This window comes from Labeo rohita, chromosome 24 (genome assembly GCF_022985175.1).
Source record: "Labeo rohita strain BAU-BD-2019 chromosome 24, IGBB_LRoh.1.0, whole genome shotgun sequence".
Taxonomy (NCBI): domain Eukaryota; kingdom Metazoa; phylum Chordata; class Actinopteri; order Cypriniformes; family Cyprinidae; genus Labeo; species Labeo rohita.
Genome location: NC_066892.1, coordinates 8,315,394 through 8,333,663, shown reverse-complemented (window position 1 = coordinate 8,333,663; position 18,270 = coordinate 8,315,394). Strand labels below are relative to the sequence as shown.

The following is an 18,270-nucleotide window of genomic DNA, read 5'->3' as shown; positions in this document are numbered from 1 at the left end:
TGTTCTGGGCGACATATTGGAGAGAAATAAAGAGACGTGACTCTTTATAAGCATCCATCACTCACCAACATGAAGATGCATTACCATGTGACTGTTTCAGCCGATGGTATGCACTACGGTAAAGCACCATAACCATTTTTATTTGATGTTGCCATCAACACAGATGCTTTTCGTTGAACGTCCTAGACAAGAGTTTTAAGTTTGTTGTATTCGTCTCATCCCAAAGGCCATAACATGTGTGTGATAAATGCAAAAGGCTCATTTTCCAGATCTTGTCCATCTGTATGCAGATTTCGGTATGCAATTAAAGCTGAAATCGTTCTTCAAATAAGCCTTTTCTTCCCAGCGCACCATGCAATCTAGTGTCGTTCTCAATAAATATTATCCCTCTTATCAAAAGCAAACCCAATGAATTGCTCGATTTATTCTCTTATTACCGTTTATTTACATGAAAGCGAATTGCGAATGCAGAATTAAGCATGTTTTTCCAGCTTGTAGTGCACATGCTTAAAACATACAGTTGCTTTCTTAAAATATTAGACGTACGTGGGCTCTAGAGAGTGTGGTGTAGGCTGTAGAGGTTAAACTGTTTGTAGGACCAACAGCAGAGTAAATAGTTTCCATGCCCCCCTCCATTGAAAGGTAAAGGTGTTTGTTAGCACCCATAATGGCTATAAATCACTGACGCCGCTCTTCTTGCCTCAGCACCTTTTTCTGGTCATCGGGGGATATCAACCTGAGGAGACAGAAAGAGTTGAACTCACAGGGTGAACCAAAAAGACCCAAACTCTTGAGAGATACATTACCTGCAAAACTGTGCCTCTTTTAGGTCTTTCTTCAGATGAAGCACAGGAACACTTTTGCCAAAGGCCACAGTTGTGGAAAAGGCAATCGATCAATTTGCTCTCTTTCCCTCAAAGAGGAGGTGTTCTAAAACTCCTTCCGCAGACACAATCCACTCATTACCTTTTACTTCTTTCGCTACAATCTTCTTTTCATGAACAGTTTGGTAAAAGGCAACATTGATGTCTCAACTGCAAACAGTCAATATGTCGTATACTTCTGAGAATCACTTGATTTATAAACAGTACTCTAAACATGTTTTGGGGCAATATAGAAGATTTAAAATCTCCTATCCAGAACACTGAATCAATAAAGCTTTGCTTTAATAAGAAATACAGCTGTGTTTCATCTTTTGATTCATCATTTCTTTCTTAAAGGGCAGACTAGACAGGGTAAAAATGTGCTCAGAGATGGTCATGGCCACATCATGATTTCAAAATTTCACATTTTATCCAATTTATTGTCATTTCTTTGGAATTCTTTGAAATTTACTAGCAATGTCTGAGTGAAAGTTGTTTCAAAGTAAATCTTATACCAGTTTTAACTGCTCTAGTTAGATTCTTTTATTAAGAAAATATCTAGATAAACTCTAATCCAATCTAGATAATCTAATTTAAATCTGAATTCAAACACAAATAGCTTAGTAAAGGCACCTAGGACTTTGGTTTTGTGGTCCAGGGTCACATAAATGGGCATTATAACAGTCTTAAGTAGCATGGGTATATTTGTAGCAATAGCCAACAATACATTGTATGGGTCACAATTATCGATTTTTCTTTTATGCCAAAAATCATTAGGATATTAAGTAATTTTCCTACCATAAATATATCAAAACTTTTTTGATTAGTAATATGCATTGCTAAGAACTTCATTTGGACAACTTTAAAGGCGATTTTCTCAATATTTTGATTTTTTTTTTGCACCCTCAGATTCCAGATTTTCAAATAGTTGTATCTCATCCAAATATTGTCCTATCCTAACAATTAATACATAAACCATATATCAATACAATAACCATACATCAATAGAAAGCTTATTTATACAGCATTCAAATGATGTATAAATCTCAATTTCAAAAAACTGACCCTTATGACTGGTTTTGTGGTCCACAGTCACTTTTTTTTGTACATTTGGTCTCTGATTTCAACAGGTCTTCAAAGATCAGACAAAGACTGAAACAGGTGGTCTTGAATTAGCAACATAGGTTCATTGGAAATATATGCCTCTATATACATGCAAAACTGAAAAAAACATACCTATATGTACAAATCACTGCAGTTTCCAATTGAAATTAACACTAGAGGCAGTTAAACTTTTATTCCTTTTCACACAAAGTACGATTTACAGTTACAGAGTTTTGATTAAAAAAGCCTATACTTTTCAATTACATATATTCTCTATCAATGCATTTACACTGCAAAATTTTTAAATGCATAAATAATTTTATAAGATTAATATTTTAAATATTAAAATCTTTCAAACCAAAAGCAGACTGACTGGCTGGTCACCGGTCTGGGTCGTTCATGTGGAAAACCGGCTAATCCTGGTCCCTGGTCAGTCATTCGGTGCTTCTCTATTTAGCGACACTACCCTGATTTTTGATTTCTGAACAGCCGCAGTACATACCTCAAGCAGCGTAATAAACACACAGCAATACGTGCCTGTTCCAACGTAATAAAAACGTGCCAAAGGCACGTATTGAACGTGTGTTTTAGCGTCACTCACTGGACATTTCACTTTGAAACTGCCGCAAAACATGCAATAAGGTACATAATGACTGTGTTGCAGAAGAGGCATGTATTTTTACGAGCCTGGGTTGTGAATTAGATGAATGTATTAATTTAGCAAATATTAATAAATAATTTAGCACTTAATTTACTGTAAATTATTATTAGTAGTATTATTTTGACCAAACATTAAGAAATTTATGATTTGCCTACAAATGCTAATGAGACTAATACTAATTGAACACATTTAATCTTTATGCATGCTAATCGCCGATAACTCACATAGCTTGTTCGTCTTGCAGGTACAATTTCTGAGTCTTGTTTTGTGGTACGAGTGTGGGTTTTCACTAGGGAACGATTGATCTGCATCGTAAAAAGACTCGGCAGTGATGAACAGGGGGAATTATGGACACAAACAGGGGCTCATTTTTCCCTGACTCAACCATAAAGCCTGAATCCACACAGGAGATGGAGAGAGAGAAGCTGGAGACCATGTAGTTCTGCCAGCTCCCTAATCAGCCTGTTATGACTGGGAGAGTTACACCTCCTCTCTCTATCATCCAGCTCTTCCTGTCAGCTCAGTCCATCCCAAAATAGCTCAGTAACAGCCATTAAACAGATGCTGCAACGCACAAGACCTCTCAGAACCATTCTTTACAGACTGATAGAGGTCAGCTTTTGTGTGATGATTATTTTCCAATCAGAAGGATTAGAGTGCTTTGATGAAGACGTGAGAGGCATGGCTTGTTCATCCGTTTTTATTTGTCTCTTGGTTTTGCTAGTTTGCGCTGGAATTTGTTTGCCTGAAGCTTGCACAACAGCTTATGTCCGAGGTCTGGCCTTGGTGTCCCTGTTGATAAATATACTAACGCACCCGAGGGGTGCAGTGCCGCCATGGGACGCAGATTGCAAGTCATTGTCATGGATTTGGAAAAATCAAGTTAAAGGAGAAGTCCGCTTGCAGAACAACAATTTACAGATAATGTACTCACCCCCTTGTCGTCCAAGATGTTCATGTCTAAAAGAAATTATGTTTTTTAAGGAAAACATTTCAGGATTTTTCTCCATATAATGGACTGATATGGTGCCCCGAGTTTGAACTTCCAAAATGCAGTTTAAATGCGGCTTCAAACAATCCCAGATGCAGTTGTAACTGATCCCAGCTGAGGAAGAAGGGTCTTATCTAGCAAAACGATCGGTTATTTTCATTAAAAAAAAAAAAAAACAATTTAAATACTTTTTAATCTCAAACGCTTGTCTTGCTCTCCCTGAACTCTGTGTATTCTGGCTCAGTTAGGGTATGCTGAAAAACTCTGATCACATTTTCTCCCTCAACTTCAAAAATCATTTAAAAATCATCCTACATCGCTACAGAAGTACCGACCCAGTCTTTGCAAAGTGAACATGCAAAGAAGATCAAACACCCTTAACAAGAAAGGTAAAACAGCAATATAGGATGGTTTTAAAGTTGAGGTAGAACATGAAATGGGATTTTTCGACATACCCTGACTGTGAACCGGGAAAAACAGAGTTCAGGCAGAGCAAGACAAGGCAAGCGTTTGACATTAAAAAGTACATAAATTGTATCATTTTTATGGAAATAACCAATCGTTTCACTAGATTCACTCTTAAAAATAAAGGTGTTTTACAATGCCATAGAAGAACTTTTTTTGTCTAAATGGTTCCATGAAGAACCTTTAACATCTGAAGAACCTTTCTGTATCACAAAAGTTTCTTTGTGGCAAAAGAAGGTTCTCCAGATTCTAAAAAGGCAAGAAAGAGAAAGTTCTTTAAAGAACCTTTGACTGAATGGTTCTTTGTGGAACCAAAAATGGTTCTTCTATGGCATCGCTGTGAAGAACCTTGTGAAGAACCTTCTAAAGCACCTATATTTTTAAGAGTGTAAGAAACTTCTTCCTCAGCTGGGATCATTTACAGACGCATTTGGGATCGTTTGAAGCCACATTTAAACTGCATTTTGGAAGTTTAAACTCAGGGCACCATATAAGTCCATTATATGGAAAAAAAATCCTGAAATGTTTTCCTTTCTTTACAACTGAAGAAAGAAAGACATGAACATCTTGGATGACAAGGGGGTGAGTACATTATCTGTAAATTGTTGATCTGGAAGTGGACTTCTACCTTTAATGGTTTGGGTTCTCTACTTTTTTCGAGGTGGCCTTTTTAAAACATTTTTTAATCAAATCTCAGTTTGAGTTTTGAAATCTTTTTCAGTTATGAATTTCTATTAATAATGATATTAAATTTTCTACTTGTGATTCATTTCAATCAATACTTTGCCTGCACTTTGTATTGACTATTTCTGTCTATTTTCAGCAATAGATGAATATATGATATCTCAGGATAGAGCTCTATGTAATCATAGAAGTGTTCATACTTGTTTGGGTGTAGCCTATATGTGTGTGTGTGTGTGGGTGTTTGTCTTCTGCTTACCCTTTTCCTCTCAATGCCACAGCCCGAGTGTGCGACAACGAACTTCTGCGTTGCCAAAACGGCGGCGTGTGTGTGAACAACATCCGTTGTCAGTGTCCTCCAGCATACACCGGCCTGCTGTGCGAGAAGCCGCGGTGCGAGAACGAGCCAGGCGGCTGCGGAGGGTCTGACTCGGGCCAGGCTTCCCTCCGCCCCCCTGGGCCGCTCCTGCTTTTGCTGCTGGGTCCGGTTTTCCTCGTGGAGATCTGCTGGACCACAGTCCTCTGAGAGGCAGATCTCCAGACTGTCCAGCTTCTTCTGTATGAGCAGCGCACCAGACCCACCGACACTCGGCCGGCCATGTGGAATGTGCCCAAATATCAAAGCGAAATTCCTGAGGATGACAGACAAAATACAATAAATAATACATCAATAAAAATAGTATTTATAAAAATTGATTCAATATAAAAATCTAAAAAGTTCAAAAAAAACATCAAGGTGTTATTTATAGAATTTACCTGAGCATATGCTTCATGAAGCAAATAAGAGGAAGTAGAGACGTGAACTAAGCCATAATAGATACTCACTCCCCTTAACAGAACGAGAGAGTGACAGGGATTGGAGTGGACAAGACTCATCCCTTTCCTCCCTTTATCACCAAGGCAACGGGAGCTGCGTTCAGCCAGCGGCATGTACGAGTAAAGCCAGCTGCTGCCCCTCACCTGAGCCATTCTGGGTATCATGATGGCTGTAGACTGCTTTTGGCTATTGTGACACGGAGCGATGGAAAACCGTCCGGATTGTGTGAACTGGCAATTACGAAAAAAGAAGAAGAAGCAGTAATAATATGGAGAAAGACTTGCGATAAAAGAACCAAGCATTCTTTGCTGTCAGTGCATTGTGGATATAAGGAAATCTACTCAGACTGTCACATTCGATCCGCTTTCAAATTGAGCTCGTCCCGCCAACACGTCCCACCCCACCTTCGAAAACAAACTTTAGAGTGTCCTTTGTGTCAAAAGCCCCGTCCTTCCTCCACCCTGTGCTTTTGTGAATGTTATTCTGTAACCCTTGATATTTTTTTTCCCGATATATCTATATATATATAAAAATATATGATTTTTTGGTTTTCCTTTCAGTCTGTGTGATGTTAGTCACACTCATGTGGCACACCCCCTTATCCTCTGAAAAAAAAAATATGACTGAAAACCCATGACTTTGAAATGTGACGGACTGTTTGCTGAGGCCACGGTCAAAGATGTATGTTTTCACCCAAACAGATGAAGTGCTTAGACAGTCATCAGTGTATTTAATTTTTGTATTAATACAGAAGTTATTTTCTTGACAGAGTAAAGATAATGTAGAACATATACTTTTTTGTATTATTGCTGAAATGTGTTTAAGGGCAACATTTTAGTGCGTTCAATCAAGGTGCATACTGAATTCAATATATCTGATTATGTTTGATTTCATTTACACTTTTTCGTTTCTCCTTCAGTTGGATTGTGAAGTTTTCCTAAAGTATATTGGCAACGTGCTGGCATCAAAGAATATCAGTTTACATCCAGTATATATACTGACGTGTAAAAAAGAAGAATCACACCAAAGGACATTCTAAATGTTTTCTTGTTGCTTTAACACTGAGAAATTTAAGTGAATAAAAGTTTAAAAGGACTTTACGTAGCTGTGTTGTACTGTCTTTGAAGAATCGAAATTGTCCCTGCGATGAAAGCGTGATAAATAATCGCTTATGTCTTTATGCATATAAATTGCATACTTTGCAGAACAGTGGAAAATGCTTTAAGCCTCAGAATTTTCTGCACACCATTTATCTCAAATTCAATACAGTAATGATTTGTTTCAGTGAAACGCATTATCGGATGGGCAGAATTAAATATTAACAGCTATTGATGTCTGTTTGAGAGCTTGTTTTATGGAGTTGCTCTTGCCTGTGAGTAAACTGCCCATCTATCGCACGGGTTTGTTTTAAACAGAAAGTTTTACGGCCTTTATAAAGCGTGTGACAACTCGGGCCTGCTAAATGATTCATTATGAAGGAGATGCTTCAAAAGCATTTGTCTTTATATGGATACTAATTGTGTAATTTTATGTGTTTGTGTGTCTGCTTTCAAAACAAAACAAATGTGGATTAAGTAGTATTGCACGTTTATGTTAGTTATAAACCAGTCTACATATTGGAAATTTACATTAGCGCCCAATAAATGATACTTTTTCTCCAGGTTCTTTATATTGGAATGACAGTTTTAGAAATGACAGTATTATTTATCTAAATTATGGTTGTTTTGAAAGATTCACTTGTTAAACTTTCGATAAGAGCTGAAGTGATATTTTGCATCTTTATTGCAGAGCAATTATTGCCGATCCCTGCAACAGTCTTTGTGCTATCACAGGTTACACTGATAAACAAATTACACAACACACCGTGAGCTATTTCATTTTCGATTACATAGTTACAACAAATACATAGTTGTAACAGTATATATACACTACCAGTCAAAAGTTTATAAACAGTAAGACTTTTATTGTCTCTTCTGCTCACCAAGTACAGCAAAAACAGTAAAATTTTGAAAACTTTTTACTTTTTTAAAATATCTTTTAAATTTGAATATATTTTTAAAATATAATTAATTCCATTCATTTTTTTTAGAATAATTACTCCAGTCTTCAGTGTCACATGATTCTCCAGAAATAGTTTTAATATGCTGATTTGCTGTTCAAGAAACATTTTTTTGTTATCATTATTATTATCAATATTTAAAACAGTTGAGTGCAATTTTTTTTTTTTTGTCCGAATTTAGTGATGAACAGAAAGATAAAAAAAATTTTTGGTGTTTTTTTTTTTTAATAGAAATTAATACTTTTATTTAGCAAGGATGCTTTAAACTGATCAAAAGTGATAATAAAGACATATAATGTTACAAAAAGGTTCTATTTCAGATAAATGCTGTTCTTCTGAACGTTCTATTCATCAAAGAAACCTGAAAAAATTCTACTCGGCTGTTTTCAACATAATAAAAATAATAAATGTTTTTCGAGCAGCAAATCAGAATATTAGAATGATTTCTGAAGGCTCGTGCGACTGGAGTAATGATACTAAAAATTCAGCTTTGAAATCACAGGAATAAATAACATTTTTAAAAATATTTAAATAGAAAGCAGTTATTTTAAATATTTAAAATATTTCACAATTTTACTGTTTTTGCTGTACTTTGGATTAAATAAATGCAGGTTTGGTAAGCAGAAGAGACTTCTTTAAAAAAAAAACATTAAAAATCTTACTGTTCAAAAACGTTTGACTGATAGTGTATAGTGAGTTTCAACAAGGGATGTGCCCGAATCCGAATACTGTGTTTGGAAAGGAAATTCGGAGAATAAATATGAGATGGGAGAAAAAATATATTTCAGTGCTTTCTCTCACAATTATATAATTGGTTAATTATACTGTATATAAATTGCAGGCATTAGTTAGCGGGGTATTAAAATCACTTTTGAATGCAGTTTGGATTCACAATCACACATACTATGGAGCGGCAGTATTTACCACACATTTTACACATTTATATGTGGTAAGTGAAATTTTATGTACTGTACCGCAAGCAAACGGCTAACCATGTAGAACGTGTTATTTGCCTTTCTAAATACGGATTCAGTGCTCAGGCACATACCTAGTAAAACTTTCTTTTTAAATAATACACAATGCACATTTTCTATAGAAACTGTACATTTATATAAGTTATATAAAGTGATTTTTTTAACCATACACCCTAAAAAAAGATCAACTGGTCCAGAGATGCTCTTGTAGTTGTTCCCTGGCTGAGAAAAATGGAGTTCACCCTGTGTACATTTGTGTTATATTGGCTGAGAAATGCAACACTCTCTTTATCAAGGCAGACATATGCAACACTGCCAAAGAGAATAAACAATTCAGTGCATCTATATACTCAGCGCATCCACTGTGTATTCAACAAATTCTTTGAACCAAGCCAACAAACAGGCTCAGCCAAAATCAGCTGCATCGTTCCAGTTGTTCACTCCTATTTATAGGAGGAAAGATATTGCAGATTATTTTCTAAAAAAGATCCAGTTCTGCATATTTTATCACATTTACTTCTATTTTTCTTAAAGCGACATGTCGAACTTTTCTCGCATCTGGAGTTAATCTGCCCTTGAACAAGGCAGCCTATTGATTTTTAAATCAGCTTTTCCATTTGTTAAGAAGTTCAGCTTCAGTAAACATGATGATTTTTTTACTTCAGGCACATCCAGCTTTTTCACTGATAACAGGAATGAAAAACTGAGGATTCATTTAACGTTGACCGTTTCAGGGTCTTGATTTATGGTTTCCTACTCAGGGTAAAACTTACAAAGTTACACTTTTATCAGCTAATACCAAGAATTCAGACATTTCTGTTTCTAACAACTGCAGAATATGTCTCTGAAATGACCCATTTTATATAAAAAAGTGAACCAAGGTTACCCAAAGAACCGCCACCTAACCTCAGACGACCATCAGGCTTCGGTAAGATCATTATCCACCATTCAGTGCCTCGCTTTTCTTCGCAGAACAAAAGCCCAACTTTGGCTCGGCATCTAAGTCCTTCTCTGGGAAGAGTAATGGTGATATTGTTCCCCTCTGCCGCTAATGGGAATATCTCTGCAAACACACTCCATTTGGTATTTGGCTGCAAGAAGACATTCATTTGTCAGATTTGATGGAATGGAGAAGCTCAGCCCATTGTATGAAGAGCAAAACAAGGTGGAGGGGTTCATGTTTGCACGCTAAAGGTAGAATACATGAATGAAGTATAGCACTGGAGAATGTGTGAGCGCTGGAGAATCCTGAAGGTCAAATCATTGTGGAAATGTAAAAGGTCTTCAAGATTGCTTGGCATGAAATTCATTTCAATAACAAGAAAAAGTCATAAGAATGTAGGAATCTGAGTAGAAGCACCAGCGCAAAGAATAATATTAAAGAACATTTTAATAAAACTCAAAACATTTATGGAACTTCGAGACTCCCTACAGACCACAAGCGTATGCGAAATATGAAAAACGCCAACTTCATTAATCATAACCTTCAGTGTATTTAAACATAGGAGGTGATAAAAGGTGAGTAAAAAGAAATGGGAATCATATCTGAATTCATTTAGAGTCTATTACAGCACTGAGTGCTCACAATAATAAATCATTATAGTGGCAATGTACATCTCTAGAAACAATCCAGCTAAAAATGGTGTATTTATGTAGGCTATATGGGCCATTCGACAGAATTGGTTCAAAGTCAGAGTTGGAAACGTCTTGAAATTTTTTTTTCCACAAATGTTGTATGTATGCAAACTGTACAATATAAGTTACACATTTCTTGTAATTGTGCAGTTAGTTATCATATCGTATTTTCAGAAAGTTTACATTATCATAACATCTTAGTTGATAATTCAGTATACTTTATTTTTGACAAAACATCCCATGTTTTGGTAGTGACTAATGTTTTTGTAGTGACCACATCACATAAACAACAACTAAGATGTCACTACTGAAACTTCACCAAATGTTTTGGTCTTGGCTGTTTCAGTAGGGACAATTTTATGAGAAAACACTCAAAGAAAACAAAGCTGTCACTACTGAAAATTCAAAATGTTTCGGTAGTGACAATTTTATGGGATAACACCCCCCAAAAAAAACAATGTCACTACCGAAACTTCACCAAATGTTTCAGTTGTGACTGTTTCAGTAGTGACAATTTTATGGGATAACACCCCAAAAAACTAAGATGTTACTACTGAAACTTCACCAAATGTTTAGGTTGTGACAATTTTATACAATAACACCCCAAGAAATCAAAGATGTCACTACCGAAACTTCACCAAATGTTTTGGTAGTGACAATTTTATAGGATTACACACCAAAAAAAAATCAAAGATGTCACTATTGAAACGTCACCAAATGTTTCGGTTGTGGCTGTTTCGGTAGTGACAATTTTATGGGATAACACCCCAAAATACTAAAATGTTATTACCGAAACTTTACCAAATGTTGAGGCCATGACTGTTACGGTAGTAAGAAATTTTATGGGATAACACCCCATAAAACTAAGATGTCACTACCGAAACTTTACCAAATGTTTCAGTTGTGACTGTTTCAGTAATGACAATTTATGGGATAACACCCCAAAAAACTAAGCTGTCATTACTGAAACTTAACAAAATGTTGTGATTGTGGCTGTTACGGTACTGAGATTTTTATGGGATAACACCCCCAGAAAACTAAGATGTCACTACCGAAACTTCACCAAATGTTTCGGTTGTGACTCTTTCGGTAGTGAGAATTTTATGGGATAACACCCCAAAAAACTAAGATGTCACTACTGAAACTTCACCAAATGTTTAGGTCGTGACAATTTTATACAATAACACCCCAAGAAATCAAAGATGTCACTACCAAAACTTTACCAAATGTTGCAGTCGTGACTGTTACGGTAGTGACAATTTTATGGGAAAACACCCCAAAAAAACAAAAATGTCACTACCGAAACTTTACCAAATGTTTCAGTTGTGACTGTTTCAGTAGTGACAATTTTATGGGATAACACCCCAAAAAACTAAGATGTCACTACCGAAACTTCACCAAATGTTTTGGTTGTGACAATCTTATAGGATAACACTTCAAAAAAACAAAGGTGTCTCCACCAAAACTTTACCAAATATTTTGGTCGTGACTGTTATGATAGTGATAATTTTATGGGATAACACCCCTCAAAAAAACAAAGATGTCACCAAATGTTTCGGAAGTGATGATTTTATGGGAAAATGCCCAAAAAACTAAGATGTCACTACTGAAACTTCACCAAGTGTTTCGATAGTGACTGTTTTGGTAGTGATAATTTTATGGGACAACACCCAAAAAAAACAAGGATGTCACTTGTGACAATTTTAGATAATTTTGAACCTAAGATGCTAATCAGCACATGGTTAGCTAGCACAGTTCTGAACAGTTGTACACATATAAAAACTAAATGTTATGGAATAACACCCCAAAAAAATGTGTTCAATTACAGAAAAATTATGTTCGGTAGTGACACACAGATTTTCATACTTTTGAACACATTTACTGTACCTCAAAATAATCGGGCCTATGTACTCACACCATGTAGCTATGAGAGAGAGTGACACAAAAATATTAAAATATTAATATTAAAATCAGTCTCTGCCAATAGACTAAAACATGTTTTGGTAGTGACATGAAAGGTTAGGGTTCAGGACAGCCACCTCCCAATTGCAAGTACCCACTAAATGATGATTTTATATGTATTAACCTTACTGATATTTAAAATATATTGTTTCAACAGATAATAAAAGAATCTTAGTAATCTAAGATTTAAATACTTAAATGTTTTTTAATTGAGTTTTTTGGTTGTGGGACAGCAGTTTGCACCAATTCTGTAGAATGGCCCATTCAAGTTGATCAAAACAATTAGCCTGGGGAAAAAATGCTGAAAATTTACTCAGACCATCCAATATGTAGACAAGTTTGTTTCTTCATTTGGAGATATTTAGCATTACTTGACTTGCTCAACAGTAGATCCTCTGCAGTGAATGGGTGCCGTCAGAATGACAGCCCAAACAGCTGTTAAAAACATCTCATCACAATAAAAAAATAGTCCAAAAACAGTTCTAAATTGTGGACTTTAATATGAGAGGACAACATGGAATGGACTTTTTAACTGGAGGAAGCATTATTATGGATCATAGACTCATAATGTGGCCAGAAACAACAGTTGTGTGGATTACTTGTGGATTATAGTGATGTTTTTATCAGCTGTTTGGACACTCATTCTGACGGCACCCATACACTGCAGAGCATAAATTTGTGAGCAAGTGATGTAATGCTGAATTTCTAAATCTGTTCTGATGAAGAAAATAACTAATCTACATCATGGATGGCCTGAGACTGAGTAAATGTTGAGCTAATTTTCATTTTGTCTTAACTATTCCTTTAACACTTTAGTCTACAATAACTTGTGTTTGAATATAACAAAGTGGTGTAATAAAAGACATTAAAGTAGTGAGTGGTTACTCAGATGAGTGGACTGATATACAGTTTTGCAATGGAAAAACAGTTAGACTTAAAGGTCCTCTTTCTTCTTTATGATTGAATGCATATTTAAATAGTGTTTTCATTACAGAAGAATTGTGGGCCAACCAGTTTCTACACGTGATCAGCTAATGTAGTCCATATTACTCCAGCACAACTTCATTAAGCCACCTATCCTCATGTGACGAATGCATACAAATAAAAATAAAAATATTTCCCGGCTCGGACGAGTCCCTGGGGCAGAGGCAGGTGTATGACTGAAGATTATTCTTGCCATTTTCCGAGTTAGTTTTTCACACCTCTCCAGAATACAAAACTCAGAGATCCAAATATACAAGAAGTATATTGCTGTGTATCGCTCTCTCCCTCTGTGTGTCTCAGAGGTACACACACACACTGACACCTTAGCAGCACTGCAAGCATATTTTCTCTGGCAGTGGGGAAATAGACTTCTTTTGCAGTATGGCCAAGATAAACTAAAGATGTAATGCATTATTTAGACCTACGGCATGCCCTTTCCAGAGGTAGATAAGCAAGAAGTGTGAACACCAGACATTGTGGATGTAATTTCAATGGATGGATGTGCACACACACACACTTTTGAATAACAGTTCGGCTCAGGGTTAGGACTGAATGATTTAATACTTGTCTCATTAGAGTAACTACTTTCTATTTCATAATCAATCTGGCAGCCATGTATGGCTCCACTGTATGTTATGTGGGTCATTTCTGTTATGTGGTACCTTTTAAAAATTGAAAACTTTGGAAGTAATTCTATTAAAGATGTTGCTAATTCTGTAGTAAAGGATAAAACAGAAATGTGCTCTAATCAGGCTCAATCACAAATACAAATTAATTGTATTAAATTCATTGCTAATACTTAATGTTTGTGCTGTTGTTCCCCCTCTAGTTAATCAAAAAGGCTTTGGATAAACTTATAAACTGATTGCCAGTTAAAGCAATATTCCCAATGTTTAAACATGTAATTAATTTTAATATGATTAATATGAAATGTAACATTTATACATTCCCTTAAAAATTTTTAGTTTGAGGTTAGTATAAAAAATAATTTATTTATCAATTTAATTTATTAATATAATTTAATTATTTATTTAATTAATATTTTACAATGAGATATATATTTGAGTGTTATTTTTAAATTAATTGTATATTATTATAGTGTAGTTAGTAATAATTAACCACTAGTTTCAGCTAATATATTTTTGGGCACATTTTTGTTTTACATTTATTTTATCTTTGTTCAATATTTTATTTTATTTTATTTTATTTTATTTTATTTTATTTTATTTTATTTTATTTTATTTTATTTTATTTTATTTTCAAAAAACATTTTAATAGTTTTAGTTTTATTTAACAACACTGAATGGGGACATTAAAAAAATGTAACCGTTACTTTTCTCTAATATATTTTTTGGCTAACATTTTTGTTGTATATATATATTTTTAATCTCTGTTCAATACAATACATTACAATACAATAATTTATTTTTATTGTATTTTATATTTTGTTTTGATTTTATTTTATTTCCAATTTTTTTTATGGTTTTACTTTTATTTAAAGATAATAACACGTGTGGTTTTATTTAAACATAGCAACACTGGATAGGGACATAAAAATGTATTGCAAAAAAGGAATTACCCTTATGCGACAAACGCTCGTAATTGCAATATATATTTCTCTCAGGTCCTTTATGTCTTGCAGCAATGCTGCCAAAAATGTAAAGGAAACATGAGTATGAATGTCTTTTAAACGGTAAATTATTCTGGATTTCACTGCTTTTATCAGCTCTGTGTTACTATAAATTAGTCAGACAGTCTTTGACCATGCTCAAGGCCAAAGCAAACCTACACAACTGAAGAGCGCGCCGCTATAGAAAATAAACATAGGTTATATGAGTTCATAATAATTGTAAGTAGTGTTTGCTCAGGAAAGATTCAATATTTTGTCCAAACTCTATGACCCACCAAACTGCATAGCAACATGGAGTTTTATAAGCACAACTCACACTTTTATTGATATATTTCAGAAAATATACTGGATTTAGTTTTAGTGCAGCATCCAGGCTAATGGTAAAACAGCTAACTTTATTTCCATTTCCACATGACATTGGGATTTATTATTTGTAGTATATATTGATATTTTGAATTAGCTTTAAGTTTTCATATTCTTCATGCGCTTTATATTTTTGTTTTTATTTAAAAAATAATTAGCTTTAATTTATTTTTAAAATTCTTAGTTTATTTTTACATTTATTTATACAGATATGGTTGAATATGAGCTTTCAGCAGGTTTAGGTAGGACAGAGCAGTCCTGTTCATAAAGCTGAACTGATTGTCTTAAGAGCAGCAAATCAAAACATAAAGGTCCGGAGTCGCACAAGCACAAAAACCCCCTTAGCTAATCAGAGGTCATCTGAGATCAGAGCCTCTCATCCCTCAACCTGTCCATCCCTCTGATCAGCGCTTCTAAGACGTCCCACCACAGGCACCCACTCAGCTAATGAGCATCCCACCACTGTCCCTCTGCCCTCCCTGTAAAGCTTCACTCCTCTTCACCATCTCCTTTGTTGATTTGACCAAAGTTGGATCTCTACAAAGTGAAAAATGACATTGCGGGTCGAGGACATCAAGGATGGTCAAGGTAATGAATGGCCACCAGATGTCCGTTATTAGGCTAATGCAGTCCTCCCTGCTTCTCTCAGGGGGACCGGCAGCTCTCACTAGTGCAGCACACGCAGAGATACGACTACAACTATAAGAGCTGCTTCTGCTGCTGTAGACCTGTTAAAACCTCTGGCCCATTTTATTTGGTGAATCATGCTACATACTGTACGCTGTCACACTTTCCCATACTACAGTTGAAAAGTTGAGTTGAAGAGTTGGTAAGATACAGTTGAGGTCAAAAGTTTACATTCACCTTGCAGAATCATACAAAGAGGGATCATACAAAATGCATGTTATTTTTTTATTTAGTACTGACCTGAATAACATATTTCACATAAAAAATGTTTACATATAGTCCACAAGAGAAAAAAAAATAGTTGAATTAATAAAAATGACCCTGTTCAAAAGTTTACATACACTTAATTGTTGATTTTCAGTTGTTGAATTGATGAACTGTTACTTTCTCTTGTGGACTATATGTAAATGTCTTTTATGTGAAATATCTTATTTAGGTCAGTACTAAATAAAAAATAACACGCATTTTGTATGATCCCTCTTATTTTGGTAAAATAATTAACATTTTGCAGATTCTGCAAGGTGTGTGTAAACTTTTGACCTCAGCTGTATGTAGATGTCTTTTATTCTCATCAAATCACTTTTATTTGATTAAAATTTACTTCTAGCATTATATACAGCCATATCGCACGGCTACGAGTGTGATATTGCGTTTATACAACAGTTTGACAGCACGAGTGTGTAAATAGATAAGAAACAACAATGGAGTGTCTTTAAAAACCCTATTTTGTGCAAACTACTTCCTTCCACTGCGGATTAAAATCTCAAATTTACAGTTGAACACCTGATACCAAGCATCCATTAATAATGTGAAAATGTCACTACAAAACTAGTAACGAAGGAAAGTTGAGTTTCTTCATTGAAGCTTGTTGTATTACTGTATTAAAAGCTCACTGTATTATGAGAGAGAGATGGACTGAGTGAGTGTGATTACCTGCATTCATTCTTCAGCTCAATCTTATATTCACAATAAAACATTAGTTTAAATGTTCACTGAGGAAAGCGCTATCTTTGTCGTAGTATCCTTTCATCTGTTAAGGGTGATTTCCGAAGACAGTGCTGTTCAGCACATTTGTTGGCTACATCTTACAAAGTGTTGTTGAAAGAAAAAATAACTTCCTTATTTCCAGTCTCTTTCAATATAAAAGTCTTTACTTTCGACTTACTCATCTCTTGGTGAAACAATGCAACAAAAATCCCCATCACGAACACACACACGTTTCCCAATTTTAAGCACTATTATTATTCAATAATAATATTTAATAAACAACAACAGGCATCATAAAAGTTGCTAGGCAATTCAGTCAAAAGTACAAAGGCAGCACTCTGAGATACAGCATTAAATTGACATAAAATATAATGTGATGAGATTTTGCCCTCAGCCAAAACTATTCGCTCTGAAACAAATAACAGATTAGTGAGACCAAAGACTGCCCGTTAGATGTATTGAAAACAAATTATATCTCACGTTTGACCAATATGGAGAGATCAGACTTAGCGGTAAATTCCAGAAGATCTGGCCGAGATAAGGCTGCTCTCAGCAGGTTCATGAGCACTGAACGCCCGCTGGAGTTCACATCTCCGAAAACATTGAAAAAAAGTTTCAAATAGACTTTATTTTTATTAACAAACTGTGTATTTGATGTCTAAACAAGTACATTCTCACCTTAAAAACTTTAAAATTACATTCCATGATGAAAACAACATTATGTATAAAATTATAGTAGATTTGGGCGTCCGCCATGAGACTCGATGTGAGAAATACCTCAAGCGGAGTGATACAAACAGTAAAAATGGTTGGAGTGCTGTTATCACTAGAATATCACACTCCTCTCAGCCAATCAGATTCAAGGACCAGAAAAAAACTGTTGTACAAATAAATAAATATATTGCATATATTGGTAAAAAAGAAACCAATCAAATGACATAACTGTTTACATACAGTAACAGTAAAACGTTAATGTGGATGGCATAACTTTTCATTGTTAACTTTGGTATCTTACCAGGTCTGAGCACAGTTTAAGACATTGATAAGATCACTTCTGTGTTAGCAAAACTCTCAATTTGCTTTCCATTTAATCACTGCTGTCTATGATACAAACACACGCAAGCAGACACAAGCACCAACGCAAGATTTGCCAGCAGAACTGGCAAGAAACTGGCATATGCTATCAGAAACTGGAAGGAAATCTGGCATCAGTCTTCAGAGCAAGTCGAAAAGATACAGATCTTACTTACCTTTAGTCACGTTTGGCAGTGTGAGGTTTTTGGCTAATAAACCAGCTCTTGGCGCTGAATACGAGCCATGGGGAATACAAACACTGTAATTTCATGTGCTTTCTGTCTGCCTGCCAACACTCCCGACTGTGCAGTTGTTCTCGATGGATTTTGCATT

The 18,270-nt window shown here is 35.2% G+C and overlaps 1 protein-coding gene across 15 annotated transcripts in view; it reads left to right on the top strand.

Annotated features, from left to right (window-relative positions):
- Positions 1–7,206, top strand: part of ntng1a (netrin g1a) — a 104,031-nt gene extending 96,825 nt beyond the window's left edge. For 10 of the 15 annotated variants that reach the window (XM_051098160.1, XM_051098161.1, XM_051098159.1 and 7 more), the window contains one exon: positions 5,047–7,205. In XM_051098160.1, the coding sequence (XP_050954117.1) occupies positions 5,047–5,291 (245 nt within the window). In that variant the 3' untranslated portion in view covers positions 5,292–7,205. Of the gene's footprint in view, positions 1–5,046 lie in introns of all 15 variants that reach the window. The other 5 variants (XM_051098171.1, XM_051098170.1, XM_051098173.1 and 2 more) reach the window with 2 other exon arrangements.
- Positions 7,207–18,270: the final 11,064 nt, after the last annotated feature.